Below are 24,494 nucleotides of genomic sequence, written 5' to 3' on the forward strand. Positions count from 1 at the left end.
GGTTAATACTGATCACTGTGGTAGATGGAAGATGAAGATGTTAAGGACCTCTCTGCTTTTCTGTAATACAGACTTCAGTGAGGACTTGCCTTTCCACTACTTAATGAACTATAGTCTCCAAATCTGTATCAATGCACAGATCTGGGACAGAAAGCATTAAATTTAATGTATTAAATTTAAGTTAACCTATTTGGTTATTAGCTATTAATTGATCTAGTTAATCTGACTTTCCTATTTCCCACTACCTCAAACTCAGTGACAGTCAATATTCTCTCCCTTCACCAATGGCTGCAAGTCCCTCTCCACTCAGTCCATCCTGCAGTCATTAACAAGCACTTCCAGAGTGTCTGCTCTGGACTGGTACCATGCTGGGCAGTGAGGATACAACAGTTCATAAAGCTGATCGAAGTTCTCTCCTCATGAAGCAGACCGGCTATGGGGACTTCCCTGTTCCTGCTGCCTAAGAAAGAGAAGAAACTTCCTAGAGATTTTGATTCTCCAAGGTCTGACCTTGCTGGGAGCCTGTAAAAGGGCCTCCTATGCTTTCCCCTGACACCTGTCCCTTGACCCAGGACCTTCCCAGGCTGGGCTGGTGGGGAGCTCAGAGAGTATAACATTGAGTGCTTCCTCTGGGCCAGGATCCGAGCTAAGCACTTCACATATGGCTGCTCCGCTTAATCCTGACAGTAACAATCACAGTGAAGACTGACAGAATGCTCAGGATGTGTCAGCCAGGATTCCAAACATTCTGTACTGCCTCATTTTATCTTCACATTACCATTTGCTGTGGGTACCTTTACGATCTCCATTTTACATAGGAAAATGAAACTTGCCCATAGGCAGCCAATGAAAGAGCTAAGTAATTCTAACCCAGACAGTCAGGCCTCAGGGCCTGGAGTCTCACCAGACCAGGCCACAGACCCAGAAGAGTAACTTTCCCCAGCTACATGGTTTAAAACCGTGCAGCCAGATAAAATCCAGACAGTTATACACCTTACCACCAAACCAGTGGGGTCCTACAACACAGTGCAGGAATTCTTGGCAAGTCCCTTTCAAGGGTCCAGAAAGTCAGAGCTATTGGTTATAATAACACCAAGATGGTACCTCCCGGTTTCACTCTCAAGTGTGGAGAATGGAGTTTTCTGGAGGCTGTGATATACGAGGACATCATCATTCTGACAGCTGTGATTCCCTAATCTCTTATTTTAAAATTTCCTGATTTGTGAATAAGGCCTGAAGTCCAATATCACTGCACCAAATCAACTCCCCAGTTTTCATACTGCACTACTATGTAAGATGCTACTGCTGGAGAAAAGTGCATGGAAAAGAGTACACAGGACCCTGTAGGATTTTAAGGGTGTCATTGCTAATCTGTAAAGGAGAACAGTGTAACAAAAACAACTGGGATGAACTGCATTGGCTTTAGAGTATTAAATACAATTTACCATCAGTGCCCCAGCGTGAAAACAGAGTTGCTACTCTCTGCAGTTAAACCCCAGGGGCGTGCGGCTCAGACCCCAGCAAGGCAAAGCCACCCTAAGGGGCCAATCTGCATTTTTATTATGGGCCCCTGCCCTTCCCAGGGGAACTCCTTGGCCTCCTAGAATCCAGGCCCCACTACCCTCAGCTAGCAGGACTTCCCCAAGGCTAATTAAAACACTCTGGCTGGTGGCATTCCCAAAGTCCTTACTGGCATGTGTTTAAGAGAGGCCAGCTATGGACGAAGGCGCAGCAGGTTCAGTGCCCATCCCAGGATGCCATGCGCAGAGCACTGGCTGCTGTGAACAAAGTCCAGCAGTCAACCGCAAGAGGTCTGGGGCACAGAGGAATGGCTGAAAAGTGCTACATACTCAGCTGGTGATGGGGTCCCTGGGAGCATTTAAAGGACTTCAATGGGCCATAGAGAATAAGGGAAGAGCCCAGAGCAGAGCCTCAGGATGCCATTACCCCAGAGAGAAACACAAAGAATGAAGTCCCTGTGCTGGACCTCAGGGCAGAGCCAAAAGGGCTCCAAGAGTGTGCCATCAGCAAAGCCAGGGAAGGGATTCCAGGAAGGGAGCCTGAGGAGCAGCAACAGACCCTGCAGGTGAGCCTTTGAAATCTTTATGACCCGTTCTCTACTCCTGTTATCACCCTTCAAACCCAAAATGACACAGAAATCCCCATTCCCACCCATGTCTAGCACATGCTCCACATGCTGTGCTGTGCTCCCCTCAGCCAGAAGCCATGAAGAGGGACAAGTGGCCCTCTGGTGGCCCACAGGCTGTGTCCCTACTGACAGCAAGAATGACAAAACAACTGGGGTGTGGCTCAGTACCTAGCACTGCTAGGCTCTTGCAAGGCCATGAGTTCCATCCCCAGGACTCACTCCCCAATAATACACAAGGTCTTGCCTACCTGCACTCCAGGGCTGAAGGGTGGGGTGAGGTAGGAATGGGGTGAAGGAGGCTCTTCTGACAAGGAACCCTGTGCTGCCTCCTGGGGAGGTCACTGCTCCTGAGACTGAATGGCAACTTTGTTTGTTTGTTTTTGGCACTGGTGATTGAACCCAGGACCTTCATACTGAGCTGCCTCTCCAGTCCTTTTTTATTTTTTGAGACAAAGTCCCATTAAGTTGTTGAGTTGCCCAGGCAGGGCTCAAACTTGGGATTCTCCTCCCTCAGCCTCCAAGACTGCTGGGAGTGCGGAACTGTGCCATTGAGCTCAGCTTTGCAAATTCTTAAACTACAAGTATCTTCATCTAAGGCAGTAAAGGGGGGAGGCGGGGAGGGAGGGGGATATCCTTTCAAGTCAGATGGGGTATGTTTGATACATCCATGGCATTATTTAAAGAAAAAACTTCTACTGGAAGAAATAACAGAAAATCTCCATTTTATTCTAAAAGTTCTTCCCAGGCTCCAGTCAGCATCTGGGCTCACCTTTGGCTTCTCCTCCCCTTATAAGAGTATGATGGTGAACCTTTTAGAGCTTTCAATGACACAAATAGCCTGCTGCAGCACAAGTGCCATCGGTTCACCACCACTGTACTAGGTCCATGTCTGTCACAAGTCAGGCCTGCCTATTCTGGGTCTGTCACAAGAACTGAGGGCCAGGAGAAACCGAGGACTACAGTCATCTGCTTTACCAATCTTCCTGGTTCTCAATTATTCCAACAATCAGTATCTTCTACATCCTTCCAGGTTACGTTCAAGTCTTAGCTTATCATGAAGACTTTCCAAACCACCCCAGTTCTGTGTCCTCTAAGGGCAGAACTCAAGCCTGTGAAGAATGGTTCAACGTGGAGAGAAAGTATCAGCAAGCCAATCAACTGCAGGTTTCTATAACAGCCCAAACCAGGGAGGTCTGGGTCCAAATTCCAACAGTAATAATAAACAGAAGGCACTGTATATGGCAGAATTGGGATGTGGTTACTGACTGGTGAAAATACGTAATAACAGTATAGTGTCTTCTGTGCCAGGCACCACCCTGAGCACTTTGTGTCTAACTTCATTACTAGCTGCAACAGCACAACTATCTCTACTTAACAGACACAACAGCCAAGACCAAAAAGTGAGGTGACCTACTCAAGCTGGAAGTGGCTCAGGCAGAACTGAAGGTGGAGAGTAAGACAAAAGACTGCAAAAGGGAGTCACAGGTAAACCATCCTAAATCTTTTCTACCACTGTATTCATAGCAACAGCATAGAAGATGGGCCTTCTTGCCACAAGTTCCTTCCAGTCATTTAAGAAAGTGCTATGCAATTTGTTAATTACTTTTTCAAATTTCAGAAATAATCCAATGTTTTCATTCAGAAAGACGATGTCCAAGATTTTATAAAAATTGCTAATTTACGTCAGGGATTTAGACCAGTGGTTCCTTGACCTGCCTCACAAGCACAAGGTCCTGAGTTCAATCCCGGGTACCAAAAAAAAAAATTGCTATTTTAGGGCCACCCCATTTGGGACCCCTCCTAGATATCCAGGAGCTATTCTCCTTCTCCTTTTCTCCTCCTTATTTCCAATAAAACTTTCTTAGCCTCAAAAAAATCACTAATTTATCTAGTAGAATATATTATTTAAAATGAGATCTAAGTACTATCATTATTCGAGATGCTAATTTCTTTATGCATTTATTAATTGAGACTTAACTCATAACAGACAGGAAGCACCTTACTTGGAAATCTTTTTTGTTAAAAAAAGTCAAAAATTGGTATATGTTGAAACAGCAAAAGTAGTTTCAATTTTTTGCACCGTATATATTTTTATGATCAGAAAAAGGGAAAGATGATAACTAAAATGAAAGATAGAAAGCCATCCCAAGGATCATCAAGCCTTTAGAATTAAGTTTACGAAGAGACTTATGTAGAATGGTGAAACAGTCTCCCCAAAATATCTCCTGTAGAAGGAATACGCTATTGATGCAGGGAACAACCCGAATGAGTCTCAAACAGCCTGCTAATCAAAAGAAGACAAACACAAAAGAACACGTATGGTATGACTCCATTACTATGAAACTCTAGGAAAGGAAAAACCTATCTATGGGGACAGAATGCAGATCAGGAGTTGTCTAACGTGAGGGAGAACTGAAAGGCAAAAGGAACTTTTTAGGGTTACGGAAATGTCCTGTTACTTGACAATGGCAATAATGAGTCTTTGTCAAAGACGGTACACACTAAAAATGGGTAAATTTTACTGTACACAAATTATACTTCAAAGTTTATTTATTTTTTTTTTTGTTTTAGTTTCACTATGTAGTTCAGACTGGCCTTGAACTCACTATGTAGTCTAGGCTGGCCAAGAACTTGTGATGATCCTCCTGCTGAAGCCTCTCGAGTGCTGGGATTACAGGAGGGGGTACCATGCCCAGCTTGATTTTTATTTTATTTTTTTTAATTTTTATTTTTTAAGGTTCAATAAGTAAATAAATTCTACCTGCTCATCTTTAATTCATGCTCAAATGAAACTTTAATATACCAAGGGAATAGCTTAAAGGACAAAAATAACAATGAAATAAAAAATAAATTTTAATTAAGATTTATTTTTTAACCAAATTCAAACTTTCCCCTACTCAAAACCTCCAGAAGTCCCCCTGACTTCTGATCACTTACGCCTTCCCTTCCTCCTAGCTCTGCTCCAGCTCTGTGGCTTCAGAATCTGCCTCCTCACTTCCTCACCACAGACCTCTCTCCACTCCCATGGACACAAGTACCCTGCAATTGGCAGAGGAACCCTGCTGTGTAGCACAACCTTGGCACTGACTGCCACATGTGAGGCTGCATGTGCCATCTTACATGGTAACATGTACTACTGCACTCAGTCTTTAAAAATATAAGAATAAGCAACTTTTACTAGAATTTCATTTACATTTAAAGACCAGAAGTTACTGTATATCAGTTTTAATCTATTTAATTATAGCACCTAGCTTCTTAAGATCAATTTGATCAAAACTAACACTGTAGGCTGAGAGCAGTGGGTGATAGAAGAGATTCATTTCAATAACATTTAAAATTAAGAATACTTCATAGCATATTCATGCTAGCATACAGATAGATGACTGCCACAACAGGCTAGTAATAATCACCACAGTAACTGTTATAAGCAAAAACATTCCAAGAATCATGGGATATTAAAATACTCTAAAATCCTACCAAAAAATCTTCTTTGTTTAAATTTCCAAACTAGATTCTAAGCCACTATTCCCAGACAAACAATGGGGAAAAAAATCAAACATGCTTCAGTTTACTGAAATAATAAATTGCACTAAGGAATGAGTAAGATTGCAATAACAATGAACAGATGGACACATGGAACAAAAAAGTTCTATACATTATCTTTGAAAAAGATAGTAATCAAATTAGTTCAGAAATATTAAATATTACTCTCTCCAAAAGCTTGAAGGTCGACTATATTGCCCAACTGAAGAAAGTGTCTGAAAATATGGTGTCAATTCCAGGAATGAACAAGTGTATTACCACATTCTTGCCTCTGACAGCCCAGACTACACTGCTCAGTACGAGTAACAGTCTAAAAGTGGAATCAGGTTATGTCACTGTCCAGCACTTTCCAGCTATACTTATCATAAAACAGAAACGCTTTCCGATGGCCTCGTGTCCCTAGAAACCTCGTCCTTGCCTCCCACACCAACTTCATCTTGTCCCAAAGTTCCTGACAAGGCTAAGCTCCAGCCCCTGGCCTGCCTTGTTTCTTGAACCAAGCTCATTCCCACATCAGGACCTCTGCATTTAATGTGTGCTCACTCTGCCTAGGATTCTCTTTCCAAGAGATATACCTGGTTGGTGGCTATGACCTAAATGTTGATTATACCATCAGTCACCTCCTCAGATCATGTAATCCAGAGAGCCCACCCCTGCCCTCACCTCACCGCTCTGCATCACAGGCTTGCTTCAGGTCTCTGGAGCACTCTGTGCTACTGAGCCTTGTCTTGCCTTACCCCCTCTAGAGCATGGAAACTGCAGAGCCCTGCTACCTACTTCACCTCAGTCCCCACAGCATGCTGGGAGGCAGTCTGTGCAGGGGGTGAGGGAATGGGTGAGACTTTAGGAGAGCTGGGAACATGGCAATGGGGATGCCTTTCACAGTACTCAGGGTTGGGTGTGCAGCACTGAATAACTAAAGCTTCTTTCATTACTTTACCAGTTTTAAAATAAGCTTGGAAGACTAAATTGCCCTGCTGCTGGTTAGCAGCAATAGCACAGATTACTGTCCAGCATGTAGAGATGCTCAATTATAATTATTAGGAATTTCAAATACTAATATCAGTGAGTCATACAAAGGTCTTAGGGGGGAAAAAAACCTAAGTATGACTCAGTAAATTAGTAATCGAGGCAGTTGTCATAAATTATCATGGTTGTCCTCAAATATTGCAGTTCTCCTCCCCTATCAGGTACCTGAGGGGACTGCAATGCTCCCCTGACCAAGTTTTAAATTCAATGTGCCAGCCTGACTGTGACTAATTAATACAAATGAAAGAGTCATTTACTGAGACAAAGCCTCCATCCTTTTCGGCTCCTAAATATCTCAAAGCAGAGACCTATACTGATTCACACTGGATGTGTAACAAAAACAAGAAATAAACTGCTACTGTGTTAAACCACTGTGATTTTTGGAACTGCTTGTTAACTCAGCATTTTACTGCTTATCCTGACTGACAGAGCAGTACAGAATGGTGACCAAGAACCCAGGCCAAGTTTGTTTGATATCAAAGCTCTTTCATTTACTGCTGCAGTGACCAAGTGCAAGCTATAGCTGGCTCTCCGGGCCTCGATATCTTTATCCACAAATGTTAGTTAGAAAGTCTGAATTAATAAGAGTAATTAATAGTCTATGTTTAGCAGTGTGCCTGACATGTTTGTCAGGTACTCAATATATATCAAGTTTTATTAAAGCCTAGTGAATCTACTCTAAGGTACTATTAGCCTGTGTGCATTATGTCACTAAATCAATCTAGGAATTCAGTAGAACATCTCAAAAATTAAATATAGATGACCCCTAACTTAGGATGGTTTGGCCTAACAGTTTGGGTTTTTTTGTGGTTTTTTGGGGGTACCAGGGATGGAACTCGGTTCCTTGAGCTTGCAAGGCAGGCACCGGAACCACTGAGCTAAATCCCTGGCCCCAGCAGTTTTTTACTTTATAATGGATTCATCAGGATACAGCCCCACAGTAACCTGAGCAGGGTCAGTGTGGACTCTTAAAGAATAAAGGATATCTAAGATCTGAAAATAGAGAGCAGAGAAAACAGGGAAGAAGAGGAAACACAGTAAGTGTTCCTTCTCCTGCCAGCCAGGCAGGGGCTCACTAAGAAGGAACGTGGACTCACATAGCTGGCTCTACACTGAAATGACAGAGGTACAGGAAGGGGTCAGATTAGAGTTCCTCCAGGGGAGCAACTCATAGCTCATAGCTGGGCTCCATGGGAGTCTGGAGAGCTACCTTGCCAGGAAGGACTTGGAACACATAGACACAACTGAGCCTACCACCTCAAAACACCACTTTCATGGTCCATGCTTACGATACTGGCAAGCATCAGACTTCACCATTTCTTCTAAAGAAATCGCTTTCAAGCAATATGGTAAACCCACATCCAGGAACCTTCTGCCTCTAAACCTCAGTGACAGGTACACATGAAAGAAACGATTCTGTGCTTCTGTCTTAAGAGACCCTGCCCATTATGGGACAGACAGGACAGCTAAAATTCACCAAAGTAGTGCCAACCAAATCCTAGAGAGAATATTCCAACCATAAAATAACCATTGGGATTTTAATTATAAGTCAATCTTTTTCAAGTTCAAATATTTTCAATGCCTAAATCTTTTGCGTAGTCATTTTAAAGTTTTTGATGGATTTATTGATCATTTTCACCAGCTGAGTATGAGAAGATAAACACAAGTACAGCATAAACTATCCTGAATATTCTTAGTTTTTAAAAATTACTAGGACAATTGCTGAAAAATAGTGATAGTTTTTTTTATGCTATGACATAATAATTAGGTCCCAATAGCCTGCAAATAAATTCTTCCAATAATGAAATATAACTAAAAATGTTGAAAATTTTAGTCACAAAAAGTGGACAACTTTTATAATCCAAACAAAACTTTCAATAGTACCAGACCATGTAAATTATACCCCAATCAGAAATGTGCTAACCATTAGAAACATGAGGATACTTTTCCACTGATATTTGGCATTTGGCATCAAAGGCAGCCCTCTATAGATCTGACATTAAAACTTGTCAAAAGCAAAATGAAATTGCAAAAGAGCCAAGAAAAGAAATGGGTATTGCTACAACTCTTTTGAATGGCATGCGGGCTTAAACACAAGTTCATTTGATATAAAGGGAACATTAAAGCAAAACTGTTAGGCATTAAAAAAAAAGTCCAAACACAGTAAAAACATGACTAGGGTATAAGGATTAAGGCATAATTAAGCCTAAGGTTAAAAGTGTAGGCACTTCAAATAAAGGATCAGTCAACAGTAATGCAACAGGAACAAAGTCAATGTTTAGATTCCACTTTGGAAATATTCACCATCATTCTTAACCAGAATCAAGATTCCTCTAACAATGGTACCCCAGCAGTAGAAAAATAAGCTTCTTTAGGTGATCAGGTTCACATTTAAGAGCCAATCTTGAAACAGGAAAATAAATGAAATCTATGACATATATTCATATAACTGTGACAGACGATGACTGAAAATCTACTCTGTTCTTTCTCCCTCCCTCTTCACCATTTCAAAACTAATTTGCCATCAAAAGCATCTCAGTAAATCTCCAAGTTTTAAAATAATAGAAACCATGTGTCCCATGTGTTCACCAGATTCATTTTTTATGATGTATAGTCCTCTGCATTAAAATAAACATTTTCTGATAAAGAAAGTAATGGAAAGAAATCAAAAGAATCCATTCCAAGAATTTTACATCCTTCACGGGATTGGATTTGTTTTTTGTATGGGGGGGGGGTGGTACCAGGGATCGAACTCGGGTCCTTGCGCTTGTGCAGCAGGCAGCGAAACCACTGAGCTAAATCCCTGGCCCGGGACTGGATTTATTAAACTCTAACACCTAATGAAATGACCTGAGACCTCTATTTAGAAGCATCTGTAAAAGATAAAAAAGTTGTCTAATGTTTCAGGGGATAGAGAAACAAAATGTTTTCAAGTCTGAGAGTTTTAAGGTAAGGACGAAAATATATTACATACTTCACATTTTTAGGTTTAGTTCTTCATATTTTAAAAGAATGTGTTTACGAAGATTTTTAAGAGAATGTTTCTGACGCCCATAAATTTCTATAACTACAAGCAAAATGATATTGAGAAAATACGAATGCTACTCTAGAATACATGAAATCCATACAAGTGATTCTACTTATCAGAACACCCTCGAGCTTACAGAAATATCCATAGCAGAACAGTTAAATCTCCAGGTAATCCCACACCCATCTATAAAGAGAAATACACCTTACATTTCAATATCTGTCCTCTTTATTCTCTGAAAAGGATTTTCAAGGACAAAATTCTTAAAGTTTGGGTTTGACCAGCTGCAGTTTCTAAAAATAACTTTCCATCTTCCCTTTTGAATCAATGGAAAATTATAAAATAAGAAATGTTAAAAATGAAAGTTGAATAAGCTTCAAAACAAACAAAGACCAAAACCTCACACAAGAGTGTGGCTGGGAAGAGGAAAAAAAAGAAAGTCTAAAGTAAAGTCCCTAAGAATGAGCCCTCCACTCAAGAACCCACACAAATGCCAACCCACGACAAAGCAATGCACATTCCACTCCATCAACAAACGCACACTGTGAAAATAACGAACTAATACATGGTGTTAAGAAACGAAATTAAAATCTGAGCAGAATGAATATGTGTGTTACTGTCTTTAAAATCAAGAGCTGGTCTAACATCTAGGTTATGTATTTGTATAAATTTTTATTTTTAAACTCACCTGATTCATTTTCAATTCCTGTTGTGTTCTGTAAAGATACACACAACAAAGAAACTTCTTTGATTACATGAACCCTAAAAAGAAAAACAGACAAATGTAATATGTACCTGCCTACAAATTTACAGTGATTTAAAACCACACACAGAACTGCAGAGTTTGCACAAAGGGCTGTTCACACAGCAACTCCATGCTAGATCAACTTCAATCTACACTGACAGCTTACTTCTCAAATTTATTATCCATAATAAAACAGATTTCTTATTATTCCTTACTAGGCCTTCAATGTACTGTACAATTGAAAGCAGACTCATTAGAATGACATCAAATTTCTGCTTTGAAACTGCATCACTCCTAAAAATAAATTAGCTTTGTTAACAGTGAGAAATGCAAAGTATTGAGGAGTAAGTCATTATGCAAACAAAGCAAGTATCCTTCTTTTGCTGGTATCAATGTGTTGCATGCAAACACAATGAGAGCTTATTACATTACTGTTTTTCAAGTTCCTGAAGCAGAAATGTGAATTTACTAACACTGGCTATGGTAAATTACCCTTGAGGAAAAGAACAAAACATGTGCAATAAAATGCAAATAAAAGGGCTGGGATTTAGCTCAGTGGTTTTGCCGCCTGCTGCACAAGCGCAAGGAGCCGAGTTCGATCCCTGGTACCAAAAAAAAAGCAAATAAAAGAGGTTTGGAAAAAGCTATAGTAATTCCTTTAAAATTCTGTGTTCAACATATTATTAGCATACGAGAATAAGACAATGAAATATTTTCTTGTAAACACATTAATCATAGTCATATACCACATTTCAGTCGGCGACAGACCACACACCTGACAGTGGTCCCCTAAGATCATTTTGCCTCGTGACTGTCTTAGCAATGTTGTGTCAGTTCATTTATGATGTTCACATGGTGACAAAACTGCCTAATGACGCATTTCTCATGACACATGCAGTCATTAAGCGATGCATGGCTGTACTCGTTTTCTAAATAATAATCTATCCAGATGGTCATTTCTGTGGTGTATGTCTTAGGAGCCATTTGATGTCATTCATAATATGTGAAAATCGTGCCACTTTAAGTACAATTTCCACTGTAATGTTCTAAATGCTTTCAGTATATGGACACATACACGCACCTTTAAGTGTAAAACTATTTCTTCCGGGATTTATTTATAATAACTTCTCTTTCCTTCCTGGCCCATAAGACTCTGCTTATAACTATAAGTTTCTGTTTTTACTGTTAATAACCCAAGGAATTTCTAATATAATGGCATTCTTCTCACCAGAAGAATATACTTCCTGCCCGCCGTCACAAAGAATATTGTTTTCCATTTCACATTTTACCCTAGTTTTGTGAGGAGAGTTGACTTTTTCTCTTTTCTCCAGCTGTCAGCCACACTCACCTGATCACTTTTAACAGGCAAAGGCATAACATTTCAATTATGGTCTGGTCATCTGAACTATTTTGTTTTTAATTTGTAACAGGCACAAAGAATGTATTCCATAAAAATGCATCTTGTTAAGAGAGAGCACTATCCAAACCAATGTATATGCCTAATAATTAAATACTCAGTAAATAAAACATCCATAAAAGAAGGGTGACCCACGGATGTCCCTTCTTTTAAAGTATAACAAAGAGCATCTTTCTCACAGATACTTAACATGTCCTTCCATGGTATACACATCACATATTGAATATAATCCACCCACTGCATGAGACTTAAGATTGTTATAATGTTAAAAATGTACACTTGGGGGTTGGGGATTTAGCTCAGTGGTTTCGCCGCCTGCTGCACAAGCGCAAGGACCTGAGTTCAATCCCCGGTACCAAAAAAAAAAAAAATGTACACTTGGGTGTAAAACAGTGATAAGGTTCATGGGCTCCAAAACATGCATACCTAACCCTCTTGGCCATAAATGCTTACTGACTACCATCAGTCCCGTTGGGCGGTCCAATGTGACAGCTTACACCCTGGCTGAATAAGGTATTAGGGCTTCCACTTGTCCTCTCACTGAGCTTTTATAGGTAGGTTTATTCACTTTGGCCAAAGGGAGTTCTCCATGAGGAACAGACAAAAACTTAAGAGTCAAATGCAAATATTTTAATGAGAGATGTTTGAATGGAGCAACAATGCTAGGCCATTTCCCTCAATTTGTCATTTCCTCCTCATGAGAGTCATCAGTTATCACAATTATTATGTATGGAACTTCTTCCAAGGGTCAGCAGGCACTGTAAAGCCTTCACATAATTAGCTCAATAATCTTCACTGAGGTAAGTACTAGCATTCTCAATTGATAAGACAGACTCAAGAAGGTAAAGATAACTTGGCCAAAAGTCCCTAATTCCGGTTTCTATCATTTCTTAATTACATTTCACTCTTGTTTGGTTTTGTTTTGTTTTGGGATGTTTTATTTTTTGTTTGTTGTATTTTAAAGCTTTACTGAGATATTCATACACCATACAACTGACATTTTAAATGTGCAACTCGAACATTCACTATATTTACAGAGTTCTGCAACTATCATCACAATCAATTTTAGGACATTTTCTTCAGCACAAAAAGAAATCTGCTTTTTATCACTATAGATTAGATCGTGTCCAATTCTGAACATTTCATACTGTCAAAGGACAAATGACAACAATTAAGTATAAGGATCTTTCTTAACTAGCTATATTTTTGATTCTAGAATGGGGCAACACTTTTTTCCATAAGACAGAGTAAGTGTTCCCTCAGCCACCATGACTCCTGTCTACCCTGAGCCCAAACACTGTTCTGGAGCAATGAACAGAGGGAAGAACCCTGTCCTGTAGAGGAGTGGACCTGCAATGCACAAATACACCAAACACAAAACATTTAGTACATCGGATAAGAATATGATTCAGAAAAAAATAAATAGGAAGAGGAAGAGAAGGATTATAATCTCTGTATCTAGGTCTACACCCACCAAATCAACAATCTGGTGACAGAAGGACTGAGGAGCCCTCTCATAAAACCCAGTAAGGAGAAGATATGTACGCCTGAAAGGTTTAGGGAGGAGCATTGCGGGAAAGCGGAAGTATGAGTAGGAAGCCTCCTGTATAGTGGGCCTGGGGCTGAGGGTCAAGGATGCTATGGAGCTGTGCAGAGGTGGGGACAACATGCAAGTGGTGATGTCACAGCAAATGCCCAGTGTAGGTGACAGGTGATGCTGACTCAGTCCGGGTGGCAGAAGAAACAGACAGGATAGGGACGAGAGACAGAGATGGGGACCTGGACAGGGACTGGACTGGATGGGGACTGGACAGGAAGGGAGGGAAGAGGGAGGGAAGAGGGAAGAGGGAAGGGGGCAGAGAAAAGGGGGAAGAGAATGGGAAAGGAATGTGGAAGGGATGGGAAGGGGAGGGCAAAGGAGAAGAGGAAAGGGGAAAGGGAAGGGGAGAGGGAGGCGAAGGGGAAGAGAAAAGAAAAAGAAAAAAAAAAACAGAGCCTCCAAATTCCGCTGCTGAATTAGGGGTGAAGTATGAAAAAAAAAGTCAAGGGTGGCACTGAGGTCTTTGTCCCGAGGATCTGGGAGGATGGAGCAGCTGCCTTTCCATCTGGTTTTCATTTGTTTTTCCTTTTTTATTTAACAGTTTTTTCCTTTCCTTTTCTCGCCCTTTCCCATTGCCAGCTCACAGGCCCAATGCAAACAACTGACCTATCCTGACATCTGATATTAGGCAGCTAAAACAGTACAGTACTTAAAGCATTTTATTCTTTATTATCTGAATAAATGACAACTTTTTCTAAATTAAAGAAAGTATAACATAAATCAGATTGCTACATGATTCCCTCCTGGCATGTAATATGGTCAGATTATATATCTAAAATATTTTACAACACAAAAACCACTGCAAGTCTGTCACTGACTTTGGAGCTGAGAATTGCTGAAATTCAGTAATCATCTGACTAGCTGCAATCTGACATGAAATTATGTATTTTTTTAAAGCGACCCCAGACTCCTCAAACACTGCTTTGGAGTAACTTCCTTAAGATTCCTCCAGCCCTGCTCAAAACCCCTCGGAAGTACCACAGCAAACCTACATAATGTTTATGTTCAGCATAGAGTTCAACAGCACCACTTTTACATACCACTTACCTCATGTCAAATCAGTTAAAAATTTAACTAATGACCTTGAGGTCAAAGTTTTGTCAAATGCGAGAAATTTAATGATCAATCCAATTAATGAAGAGGCTAGAAATCTTCCCAGACATACCAATGAAACCTTAACCATCCTATAAAAAATATTTTAAAGCTAAAGAATAAAGGACCTTCGGCTTTCTAATTTTAGATCCTGAAAAACTTTAAAAGTCCAGTACTCTTCTGACAGCAGATTATGCCTTCATTTCTCTTCTGGATTTCCATGCCTGGATAAACAATATTAAGTATTTCCATAGGAATCCCTGAACATGTCTCTGTATCCCTCCTGTTCAACCTTGCTGATATGGATTAATCCCTGGAGAAGCAGAAAATGTACACTGGATAGATATATCTGTAAGTTTAGAGCCTAAAACCTTTATCACCAACTATAGTTTACTAATAGCATGCTCTCAAAGAAACAAGACTTTGATTACTATTGTCTATATCTATGATTTTTAAAATTTTTATTTTATTAGTACATGTCTGCAATACATGTAGTTTACAATCATCTTGGGGAATGGTTATATGTACATACTATACCTTGTTTCTTTTTTTAAAAATCCCCTTTCCCTTCCTCCTCCATATATATCTACAATTTTAATAAATGCATATACTTAACTTTGCAAGCTACTGCTTTCAAATTCTTGAACAAACCATCCTTAATCAATATTTAACTTACTATCTTCATGGTGATTTGATTATAAATTATCAGCAACAAAACAGTAACAAGAAAATAATTAGGGTCTTTATTCAAAGACTGGTCCTTTAAAATCTCAAATCTCAAGATAAGCTGGACAACTGTTAAGCTGCTGTCATCTGATATGGAGGTCTAGAGACAAGAAAATCTAGAGATAAATGGGACACCCCTGTCCCTGGGTACAATTAGCCCCAGTCCTATCTCCCTCAACAATCCTCTGAAATAAAGCTGATTAATCTAAAGACCGATGCAAGCTAGTACTAAAACAACACATACAACACTGGCTAAACTGTCTTCACCCATCTTTGCAGATTTGTTAATTCTACAAACCTATATGAAAGGCAAAAAAACGTAATAAATTAAGATTACTTTAGATCTGGGAGAAAGCAGAAGCATTAGGAAAATACTTAATATTTGACTTAATTTACACTGTCATCTGTAAGCCATTGATTTCACAATCAATCCCTGATCTTTAGGATCACTTTATATCTCGCGTGAATATTTGGAAAATTCTGTAACTAGCTTTATGATAGTCACTTAGAGGTCACTGATACTAATTTCTCATAATTATCTGCTTAAATTACAAAAAAAATCCACATTGTAATATCAAGAATCAGAAAATACTAACTCTAAAAGACTTAGGAAGCTTATAGGCAAAGAGTAAAACAAAAACGATGAAACTAGTAATGGTTATATTGAATTTAAAAGATCCAAAATGATATAAAAACAGGGAGTGAGTGCAAGAAAAAGGTTTTAATATACCATTTTGTGTAAGATGCCCCCGAAAGGTGATGGTCACAATAAGAAAATTATTCTAAAACTATCACGACAGAAAGTAGTTTTCACAGCAAATACAGAGACAAGGAAGCTTTTAGTAGGTTTTTAGTGTCTAACGCTGATTTTAACTCACTCTGAAGGATTTTTGGAATTTCAAATCTTCTATAAAAATAAAAATATCTGAACCATGCAAACTTCTTAAAAACACTCTTTATTAACTTACAAACACTATTAAGTACTCACTGTCACAGAAAATTACTGATCGTATTTCTTACCTTCAAACTCTTATATATCAACATGGAAACATGCAGTGCCCACTTGTTAGATTAAGCAAACGCAAATATTGAATCTGCCTAGGAATCTGTTAAGTGCAAAATAATAATTTCATAAGTGTAATCATCCCGTTTCAAACTAAAAAATATAGCCCCAACTTTCCTTTGAAAATGCAGACTATATAGCAAATTAAATAAATTGAAGTGACAAGTCAAACCTAAGATGTTTACCATTTTAAGAATAAGAGACTGTGCCTGGGGGGTGGAGGAGAAAGAAAAGACACACATTTTGGGGACTCAGCAAAGATTGGGCAAATGCTGGACCACAGGGATGGAGTCTGCTGCAAAAGGCTGGTGTTCTCAACCCTGGAGTGAGGTCCTTCCAGGGCCAAAGACAGGAGATCACAGAGAGGAACTGCTGTGCATGCAAAGGTATATGAACAGACACAAGGAAGAGGATGCTCACAAACAAACCAGTAGCTTCTCCCACCTCCGTAAGTCAGTTCCCTTAATGTTGCCTAGAACACCAAGACCACTAACCACCCAGGGTCTGATTCCCCAAGGCACAGAGCAGAGTGTGTCTAGGCAACAAACCTGAAGAAAGAAGTAGGTGAGTTTCAGCAGACTTACTCCAGGTGAGAGAATCTGACACTGACATCACAGTTTCCCTGCAATGTGTTAGGAAAACCAAAGGTCTGCTATTCTCAAAGGTTTTAGAGCCAGAGCTGTAGCACTCAGATGAGTAAGTGGGACTAATTAGAACTCTGTTTAAAATGTGTAAGTTATAGAGCTCTGAGGTCAACAGCCCTCTGGTTCCAATGGGCCTTGAGCCATTAAACAACACCATATTAAAATATCAAATGAAAGACCAGCTAGTATAGTAGGGAAGTACTATAAATCCACATTTAGACTGTGGTACCGAGGGGGTGTTTTCCCTACCAAAATATCTCTTCTTTTATTTGGAGGAGGGGTGTGGGGAGGGATTAAAAGAAATTTTTGCAAAATATACTGCTCCTGGGCTAGGAATTAGCTCAGCAGGAGAGCACTTGCCTAAAAGGAATAAGGCCCTAAGATTTGATCCCCAGAACCACAATAATAAAAACATTAAAAAATAATAATAAAAACCTGCTCCTAGCATCCACTAATAAAGAGGTAAACTTAGAAATAAATGAATAGCAAGTATTATTTACTTAATTGATGCTATAGACAACTATTAATATATGCTCTCCCTCATTCTTTTAATCAAACTTATACACATGTTATATTGCACTGAACATGGAATTTATTACATCATAAATCTCAGGCTTTGCTTAGGGTTTCTAAAATAATTCCCTCTGCTTCTCTAGTTAAAAATATCTCGTTTCTCTAAAGAAATTAAAATATATCCTTGCTCACTCTAACAGTAGGCTATTCCTCCCAATGGCCAGAAGAACAAAACAATCATATTCAGTTTTCCTAGATGAGATAACTCCATTCCATCAAAACACCCTTGAATTAGAAAGTTAATTTCCTTTCCTTACTTTCAGGACTAACTGCCAAGAAACAGATATAGAAATCAAAGCGAAAAGCTGGGGGCAGGCTCCTGTACAGCTCATTTTGGTCTCAGAGAAGAACAGCCCTGCAGTCTCAAGGTTATTACAACTCCTCCCAATCCCCACAAAAAGTACAGTGTGACTAAGGACTGTATATTCTGCAACAGTATGAGAATAAAGAAGTTTCAATAAAGATACTTTTTTGACACTTTCTGTATGCAAGATGTACAAAAACCTTAAATTATTATAAAAGAAAACTTAAGTCAATTCTTTACTGATACTCAAATGTCAAAGCTTCAAACAAAATTTCTAAAGCAAGGGCCGTCCACAATTGCCACACCAAAATGAACACTTAGTTGACTCCTTTGAGTTACTGTTTTTTCAACCAAGTTGTCAATGCTGGTATTATTTTTGAGATTAAAATTTGAAAACTGAGAAATTCAGGAAGCCTGAAAAAAACCTTGAGATTTTCCAGAGAAGTGTAGGAAGCTACAGCAACACAGATGTGCTTGGTCCTACAGCCAAACACCCTTTCTAACTGCACCTCAGCGACAGGAAGCTCTCCTGAGATCACAGGGAAACAAGTGGAAGTAAAATCTGGAACTTCTAATAGATAGAGCCTCTACTTAAAAGCTATTTTATTAGGGTGGCAGGCACGCATCACAAAAAATATTTTATTTTTTTATTAAGATTTTTTAAGGTTTTATTAAGATTTTTTTTTTATTTTGGCAGGGAATAAAACTTTCAGTAATCTGAGGTTTGAGTTTTATTCTCTACATTTGTAACTACTTTTGTTCTCAAGAGCTTTTAAAGACAATAGTAATACCTACTGTTTGCAGAGCAAATGTGAGTGTATGGCTTTACAGTCTCAGATGCCCTTGGACAAACATAAAGAGTTATTATTTTTAAAGGAAAATATATTTGTTAAAAATAAATTATTTGGAGTTCTTGCTCCAGGTGAAAATAAATGCCTAACCACTTATGAGTACAAGAAAAGAAAAACAATGAAGTTGAGCATGGAGGGACATGCCTATAGTCCCAGCTACTAAGGAGGCTGAAGCAAGAGGATAGCAAACTCAAGGCCAGCCTGGGTAACCTGGGAGACCTTGTCTCAAAATTAGAAGAGCTGCATGTGGTGGTACACCAGCACTCTGAGAAGGTGAGGCAGGAGGATCCAAGTTTGAGTTCAGCTCAAGCAACTTCATGAGATCCTGTCTCAAAGTAAAATTTTCAAAAAAAAAAAAAACCAAAAAAGAGCTGGGGATACAATTTAGTGTGAAGGCCCTGGGTTCAACCCCCAGTTCTGATAGACAGATAGATAGATAGCTAGATAGACAGACAGACAGACAGACAGACAGATGATGGGTAGGTGGATGGATAGATGGAGAGACAGATAATCGATGGGTGGGTAGATGGATGGATGGATAATGGATGGGTGGGCGGGTGAGTGGATGGACAGATAATGGATGGGTGGGTGGATGAACAGATAATGGATGGATGGGTAGGTGAGTTGGTGGATGGATGGATAATGGATGGGTGGGTGGGTGGGTGGATGAATAGATAAATAATGGTTGAGTGGGTAGATGGATAAATAATGAATGGGTGGGTGGGTGGAAGGATGGATAGATAAGGCAGATAATGGATGGATGGGTGGTTGGACAGACAGATAATGGATAGATGGGTGGGTGGTTGGATGGATGGATAATGGATGGGGGTGATTGGTTGGATGGATGGATGGATGGATGGATAGATAGATAATGGATGAATAGGTAGGTGGTTAGATGGATAGATGGATGGTTGGATGGACAGATAGATAATGGATGGGTGGGTGGGTAGTTGGATGGATAGACAGATGATGAGTGGGTGGGTGGTTGAATGGATAGATGGGTGGATGGATAGATAGATAACGGATGGACAGGTGAGGGTTAGATGGATAGATGACTGGCTGGATGGATAGATAGTGGGTAGATGAGTGGTTAGATGGATGGATAGATAATGGATGAGTGGGTGGGAGGCTTGATGGATAGATGGATGGATGGATGATGCATAGAGGATAGTGATTAGATGGATAGATGAATGTTTGGATAGACAGATAATGGATAGAGGGGTGGCTAATGGAAGAATAGATAGATAGATAAGATAGATAGGGCTAGAAATATGATTCAGTGCTAAAACACCCCTGAGTTCAATCCCCAGTACTGCAAAACAATAATAGTGAAAGGCTCTTGACCTTGTCTGCTGTGGTCAACAAAACAGGGCACCTCAAGAGAGTACCTACACAGAACAATAATATTATAGATAGGGACAGTTCTGGGGAACTTTGAGTTTGGGGTTAAATCTGAACTTGACCTTGTGGGCAGGGCCACCTAGATATTGTGTAAGGAGTTATTATCCCAGCCCCCAACTGACTCCCAAAGCCCTGAAAGTCTTCAGTGAAAGAAAGAAGAGTAAGGAAAAAGAGAGCCCTGGCCATGTGCAGGAAAATCATCCTTCACCACATGTGAGGGAGGAGGAGCTTCTGCCAAAGGAAGTTCCATAAGCAAAACAAAGTGTTAACATTTAAGGATGATCAGGTTGACAAGAAAGAGTAGGAAAGTAGGTGCAAGGAGATAGCCAAAAAAATGGGGCAGGCAGCCTAGCTAGAAATCCAAGCTAATAAGCAGTTAGGGTTTAGACCACAGACTGGAAGGAAAGAAAAAATGATCCATGCCACAGAAAAAGATTGGGCAGAATGTGTTAGCTAAGTGAACAGGAGGTAAGAGATGGTGAGGATAGGTACAAATGGGGGACATGACTGAGGGGAAGAGTGGATTTGAATCCTTCTAAAAAAGCAGTCAGGGGCAGAGATGGGATTTAAGTGGTATGTGGTGATCTCTGTTTTGGAGACTGAGGAGAAGCCAGATATTCCTATAGAAAGCTACGTTAGTCAAATGGAAAACTAGTCCTCACATAAACCAATGTCAAGGTTAGGGATGGAGAATCAGAAGTCTTCAGTCCCGAGGGAACCCGAAAAGAAACTGCCATGGAAAAAATATACAAAGAGAATAGAAGATGCAAGATTTCACTTTGTGGAAGGCATGGAAGGGACAAGACAGTCATTCCTTTCACTATGTCCAGTAGGGAACATAGTAAGGTCAAAGTGCATAAGAACTCAAGAGGTAACTTGGAAGGGTTTCCTCTACAATTACTGTGCCATGCTTAGGTAAATCTTGGGTAATATCTAAGGTAAATATAATTGCTTTTCAAAAATTTATTAAAGTGTCTTAAGTTGTTTGCAGGTTCTTCACCTATTCAACTGAAGAAAAAAAACCCTCAGTAAAAGAGAGAAGTAATGGTTGTCCCCAATCTACAAATAGAAAGTGGTGCCAGGCAAGGGGCAGCCAAGTTAGGAGGATCACAAGCTCAAGGAAAGCCTAGGCAACTCGGTGAGAACACGTCTCAAAACAAAATAAAACGTAGTTCAATATTTCCTGGGTAAAATCCTCAGTACCAAAAAAAAAGAAAAAAAATGAAGAAATGAGAGGGGACAAGTGACACACAGCTCCAGCATTCTGTACCTGAGCTGGGCTCCATTAAATTACTTCAGGTTGCACTTGCACAGCAGATTCCTAAACAGACAGAGTGACTGCTCCACATCTTCTAACAAGTGATGGGTAAGAAAGCTTTACAACGAAGAGTCAACATTTATCCACAAGCACTCCTTTTGAAAACTCCTACTTGCAGGTGTACCCTAAAACTAGGACCTTTAGAATCATGGCAAAGTTGCTAAAATAAGCCTCAGAGTAAGAAATACTTTGTCACAATTTTTACACTGATACTCCAAAATATGCTCATTTATATTGTCTTAATAAAGGTTAGGAAATGTACAGGATTCATACTGAAGCATGTATGGATTTGGTGGCTCACAATTCTTTTCAAATTTGGATGGCATCATTTAAATTATGTGAGAGTACCACAGACTTTTCCTACCAGAGAAAAACTACATATGAGCATACATGAAATGTGTGGGTTTGACCAATTTCCACACTGGCTACCCCCTGTAATCAAACTAACAGTTGCACTTAGCTTTACGTATTTCAGACAAGCTGTACCAAGAAGTTAATTCAGCTCTTTCAAAGCAAAACAAATGATTTATTGCAAGAGCTGTAAAATATTCTTTTCACCAAAATGGCTGGAAAATATGTAAGTATTCATTGAAACCTTCTTTACTGCATGTTCCAAAGCACCAATAAATGGAAACACAGTATATGACATGAACCAAGACTCTTAAGAATAAATACTATACAGTACTAAGAAAAATATTATAAGCATATTTCACTCCAAATGAACCAGATTTACTACACACAATAACTCTAATTCATGCTTCAGGGAGGTGTGGTGGGTAATGAAAGACATTCTCTTTAAGAAAGAATATTTACACGACACATGCATTCATTCCAGTCAAACTGTGCAGTTATTGTTTAATTCAAAAAACCAACAGCAGATCTCTTTTCATGTTTGATTTATCAGAACATTCTGACTAAAAAGTACTTCTTCCACAACAAAATTCAATCTATATTACCTATACTCAGAAAAATTATAAAGATTTAGCAACATTTTCTCCCCCATGGAAAGGTGAATTAATGACACATTTTCCATGAAGATCAGTTAGCTATCTTCAAATTATAATGTATCAAGTTAAAGTTAGGTAAGCACTTCAAAAGTAAATCTTTCCTTAGGACAAATTCATCATTTTTGGGCATAACCCCAAACTGGTTGTTAAAAAAAGAAAAAGACTTTAAAAAACTAGTTTGGCTTTTATCATCAATCTTCAAAAAGACTACTTCACCAAGTTTCATTTTCTAGAAGGAAAGACAGTTATTTCTGTGCTATTCAGCATAATGGACCACATGCTTAAATTATTCACCATGCATCAACTCTATGCAAATTTATTTAAATTTTATAATAATCTAATCTGCATACTGGGAATGCTGATCCCATTGTCATGAAAAGTCCTTCATAATCTCCAAAATACTTCATATTGTTTTAGCTCTTGCCACAAAAGGATGCCAATGCAAAACACTTATAAAGGACCATTCCATGAAGTCACAAAAATAAAAGCTGGAAGAAATCTGGACAGAACAGAAAGTCCATTCCCTGGCTTTAAGGTAAAAATCATACCTTCTACACTTACAGTTCTTTGAAAAATGATAAACTGCTTCAATGAGCCAACCATCCTGTCAAATGAGCCTTGCTATAAGGCTGTGATTAAGAATTATGCAATACTGTCCCCCACCAAGGGGACAGTTGGCAGTGTCGGAGGTCTTTACTGCTTCTGACAACTGGGAGGAGGTACCACTGGTTGTCTCACCGGTGGGGAACCTGCTAAACATTCTATGGTGTACTAGAGTCCTCTACCACAAGGAATCTCTCAGCCCACTTGCCAACAGTGCAGAGGTTCTGAAGTCCTACTTCAATGGGACCTAAGCTTTGCTTTCAGCACTAATTTTACATCTCTAATTAGAAACTCTTAACTTCACAGGGGAGAGCAGGCCCCTAACAAAATGTTGCAATGGGTGACAGCATCACTAACAAGCAGCACACAAACTGGGATGCACTGGACACCAGTCACCAGGAGCGGTCACAATGACTGTCACAATGACTGTCACACAGCCTAAGGTTCCCACAGCCAGAAAAACTCTGTAGCAACTCAGAGCACTGGGAGTTTGACAATTTTCCCCGCAAGTGTCCACCTACTCCTCTTTTACACCCCATTATGTATTTTTCAAGTGAAAGCCCACAGTTTCGGGTTGGGGGCAGGGGGTTCCTGCATCAATATTAAAAATAACATAAAAACCTAGTCAGAAGACATGAAAATAGCAAATAAGATGCTTTCCACCCTGGAAACTATGATTTTACAGGACCTAAAATCAGATCTGGGACTTAAAAAAGAGATCAGCCACAGACCCATGAATAAACATCTAAAGTAAAATAATCGTCAAAAAAATACGTTCAGATCTATGTAAATAACTGCACAGATCCAGCTGAGAAGACAAAGAAGCTAAAACTGTTTTATTTTTTAAAATTGTATCTGAAAGAAAAATGCCAGGCTAAAAAGCAGAATCTACATCTTTCACATAATTAACAGCACTTTAAATTTCACAATAGAAGAAGCTTTCAAATCAAAAGAAACTCTCAGGTTTTAGAAACCTTACAGATCAATATGGAATTGATTAATAAATTATAGTCTATCCACAGATTAGTCAGTACACATCATATGAAAGAATACTTAACGGTGTGGATACATGTTCACAACACATAAAGGAAGACAGTTACAGTCAATATAAGCAATATGTTATCAATCCTGTATAAAATATAAATATGCAGAAGAGAGACTGGAAGGAAAATATCTGCCCACGTTATCTGAAGAGGGAGGTTATATTAGTGTCTATCCCCTCTTTAAGCTTTTTTCTGTTCTGTCCTACAGTTAGAATACTTTTGTTTTGTACTCACAAAACTAATACATTATTACAAATTTAAGCACTATTATTTCAAGCACTGTCTACAAAATAAGAAAAAACAAATCTAAATACACCAACACTTAACTGAGCACTGCCATTATGTTCCTGGCAACACC

General features: G+C 39.3%; 1 protein-coding gene across 5 annotated transcripts in view; it reads right to left on the reverse strand.

Annotated features, from left to right (window-relative positions):
• The window catches only part of Prdm2 (PR/SET domain 2), a 122,433-nt gene that overhangs the window by 96,418 nt on the left and 1,521 nt on the right, over positions 1–24,494 (reverse strand). For 3 of the 5 annotated variants that reach the window (XM_087215757.1, XM_004850315.3, XM_004850316.3), the window contains exon 1: positions 10,438–10,603. The exons of 1 other annotated variant lie outside the window; for it this stretch is intronic. In XM_087215757.1, the coding sequence (XP_087071883.1) occupies positions 10,438–10,446 (9 nt within the window). In that variant the 5' untranslated portion in view covers positions 10,447–10,603. Of the gene's footprint in view, positions 1–10,437; positions 10,604–24,494 lie in introns of those variants that run through there. One more of the 5 variants, XM_087215752.1, reaches the window with a different exon arrangement.

This window comes from Heterocephalus glaber, unplaced genomic scaffold (genome assembly GCF_053883595.1).
Source record: "Heterocephalus glaber isolate CG9 unplaced genomic scaffold, H.glaber_assembly_v1.0 deba00001452, whole genome shotgun sequence".
Lineage (NCBI taxonomy): Eukaryota > Metazoa > Chordata > Mammalia > Rodentia > Bathyergidae > Heterocephalus > Heterocephalus glaber.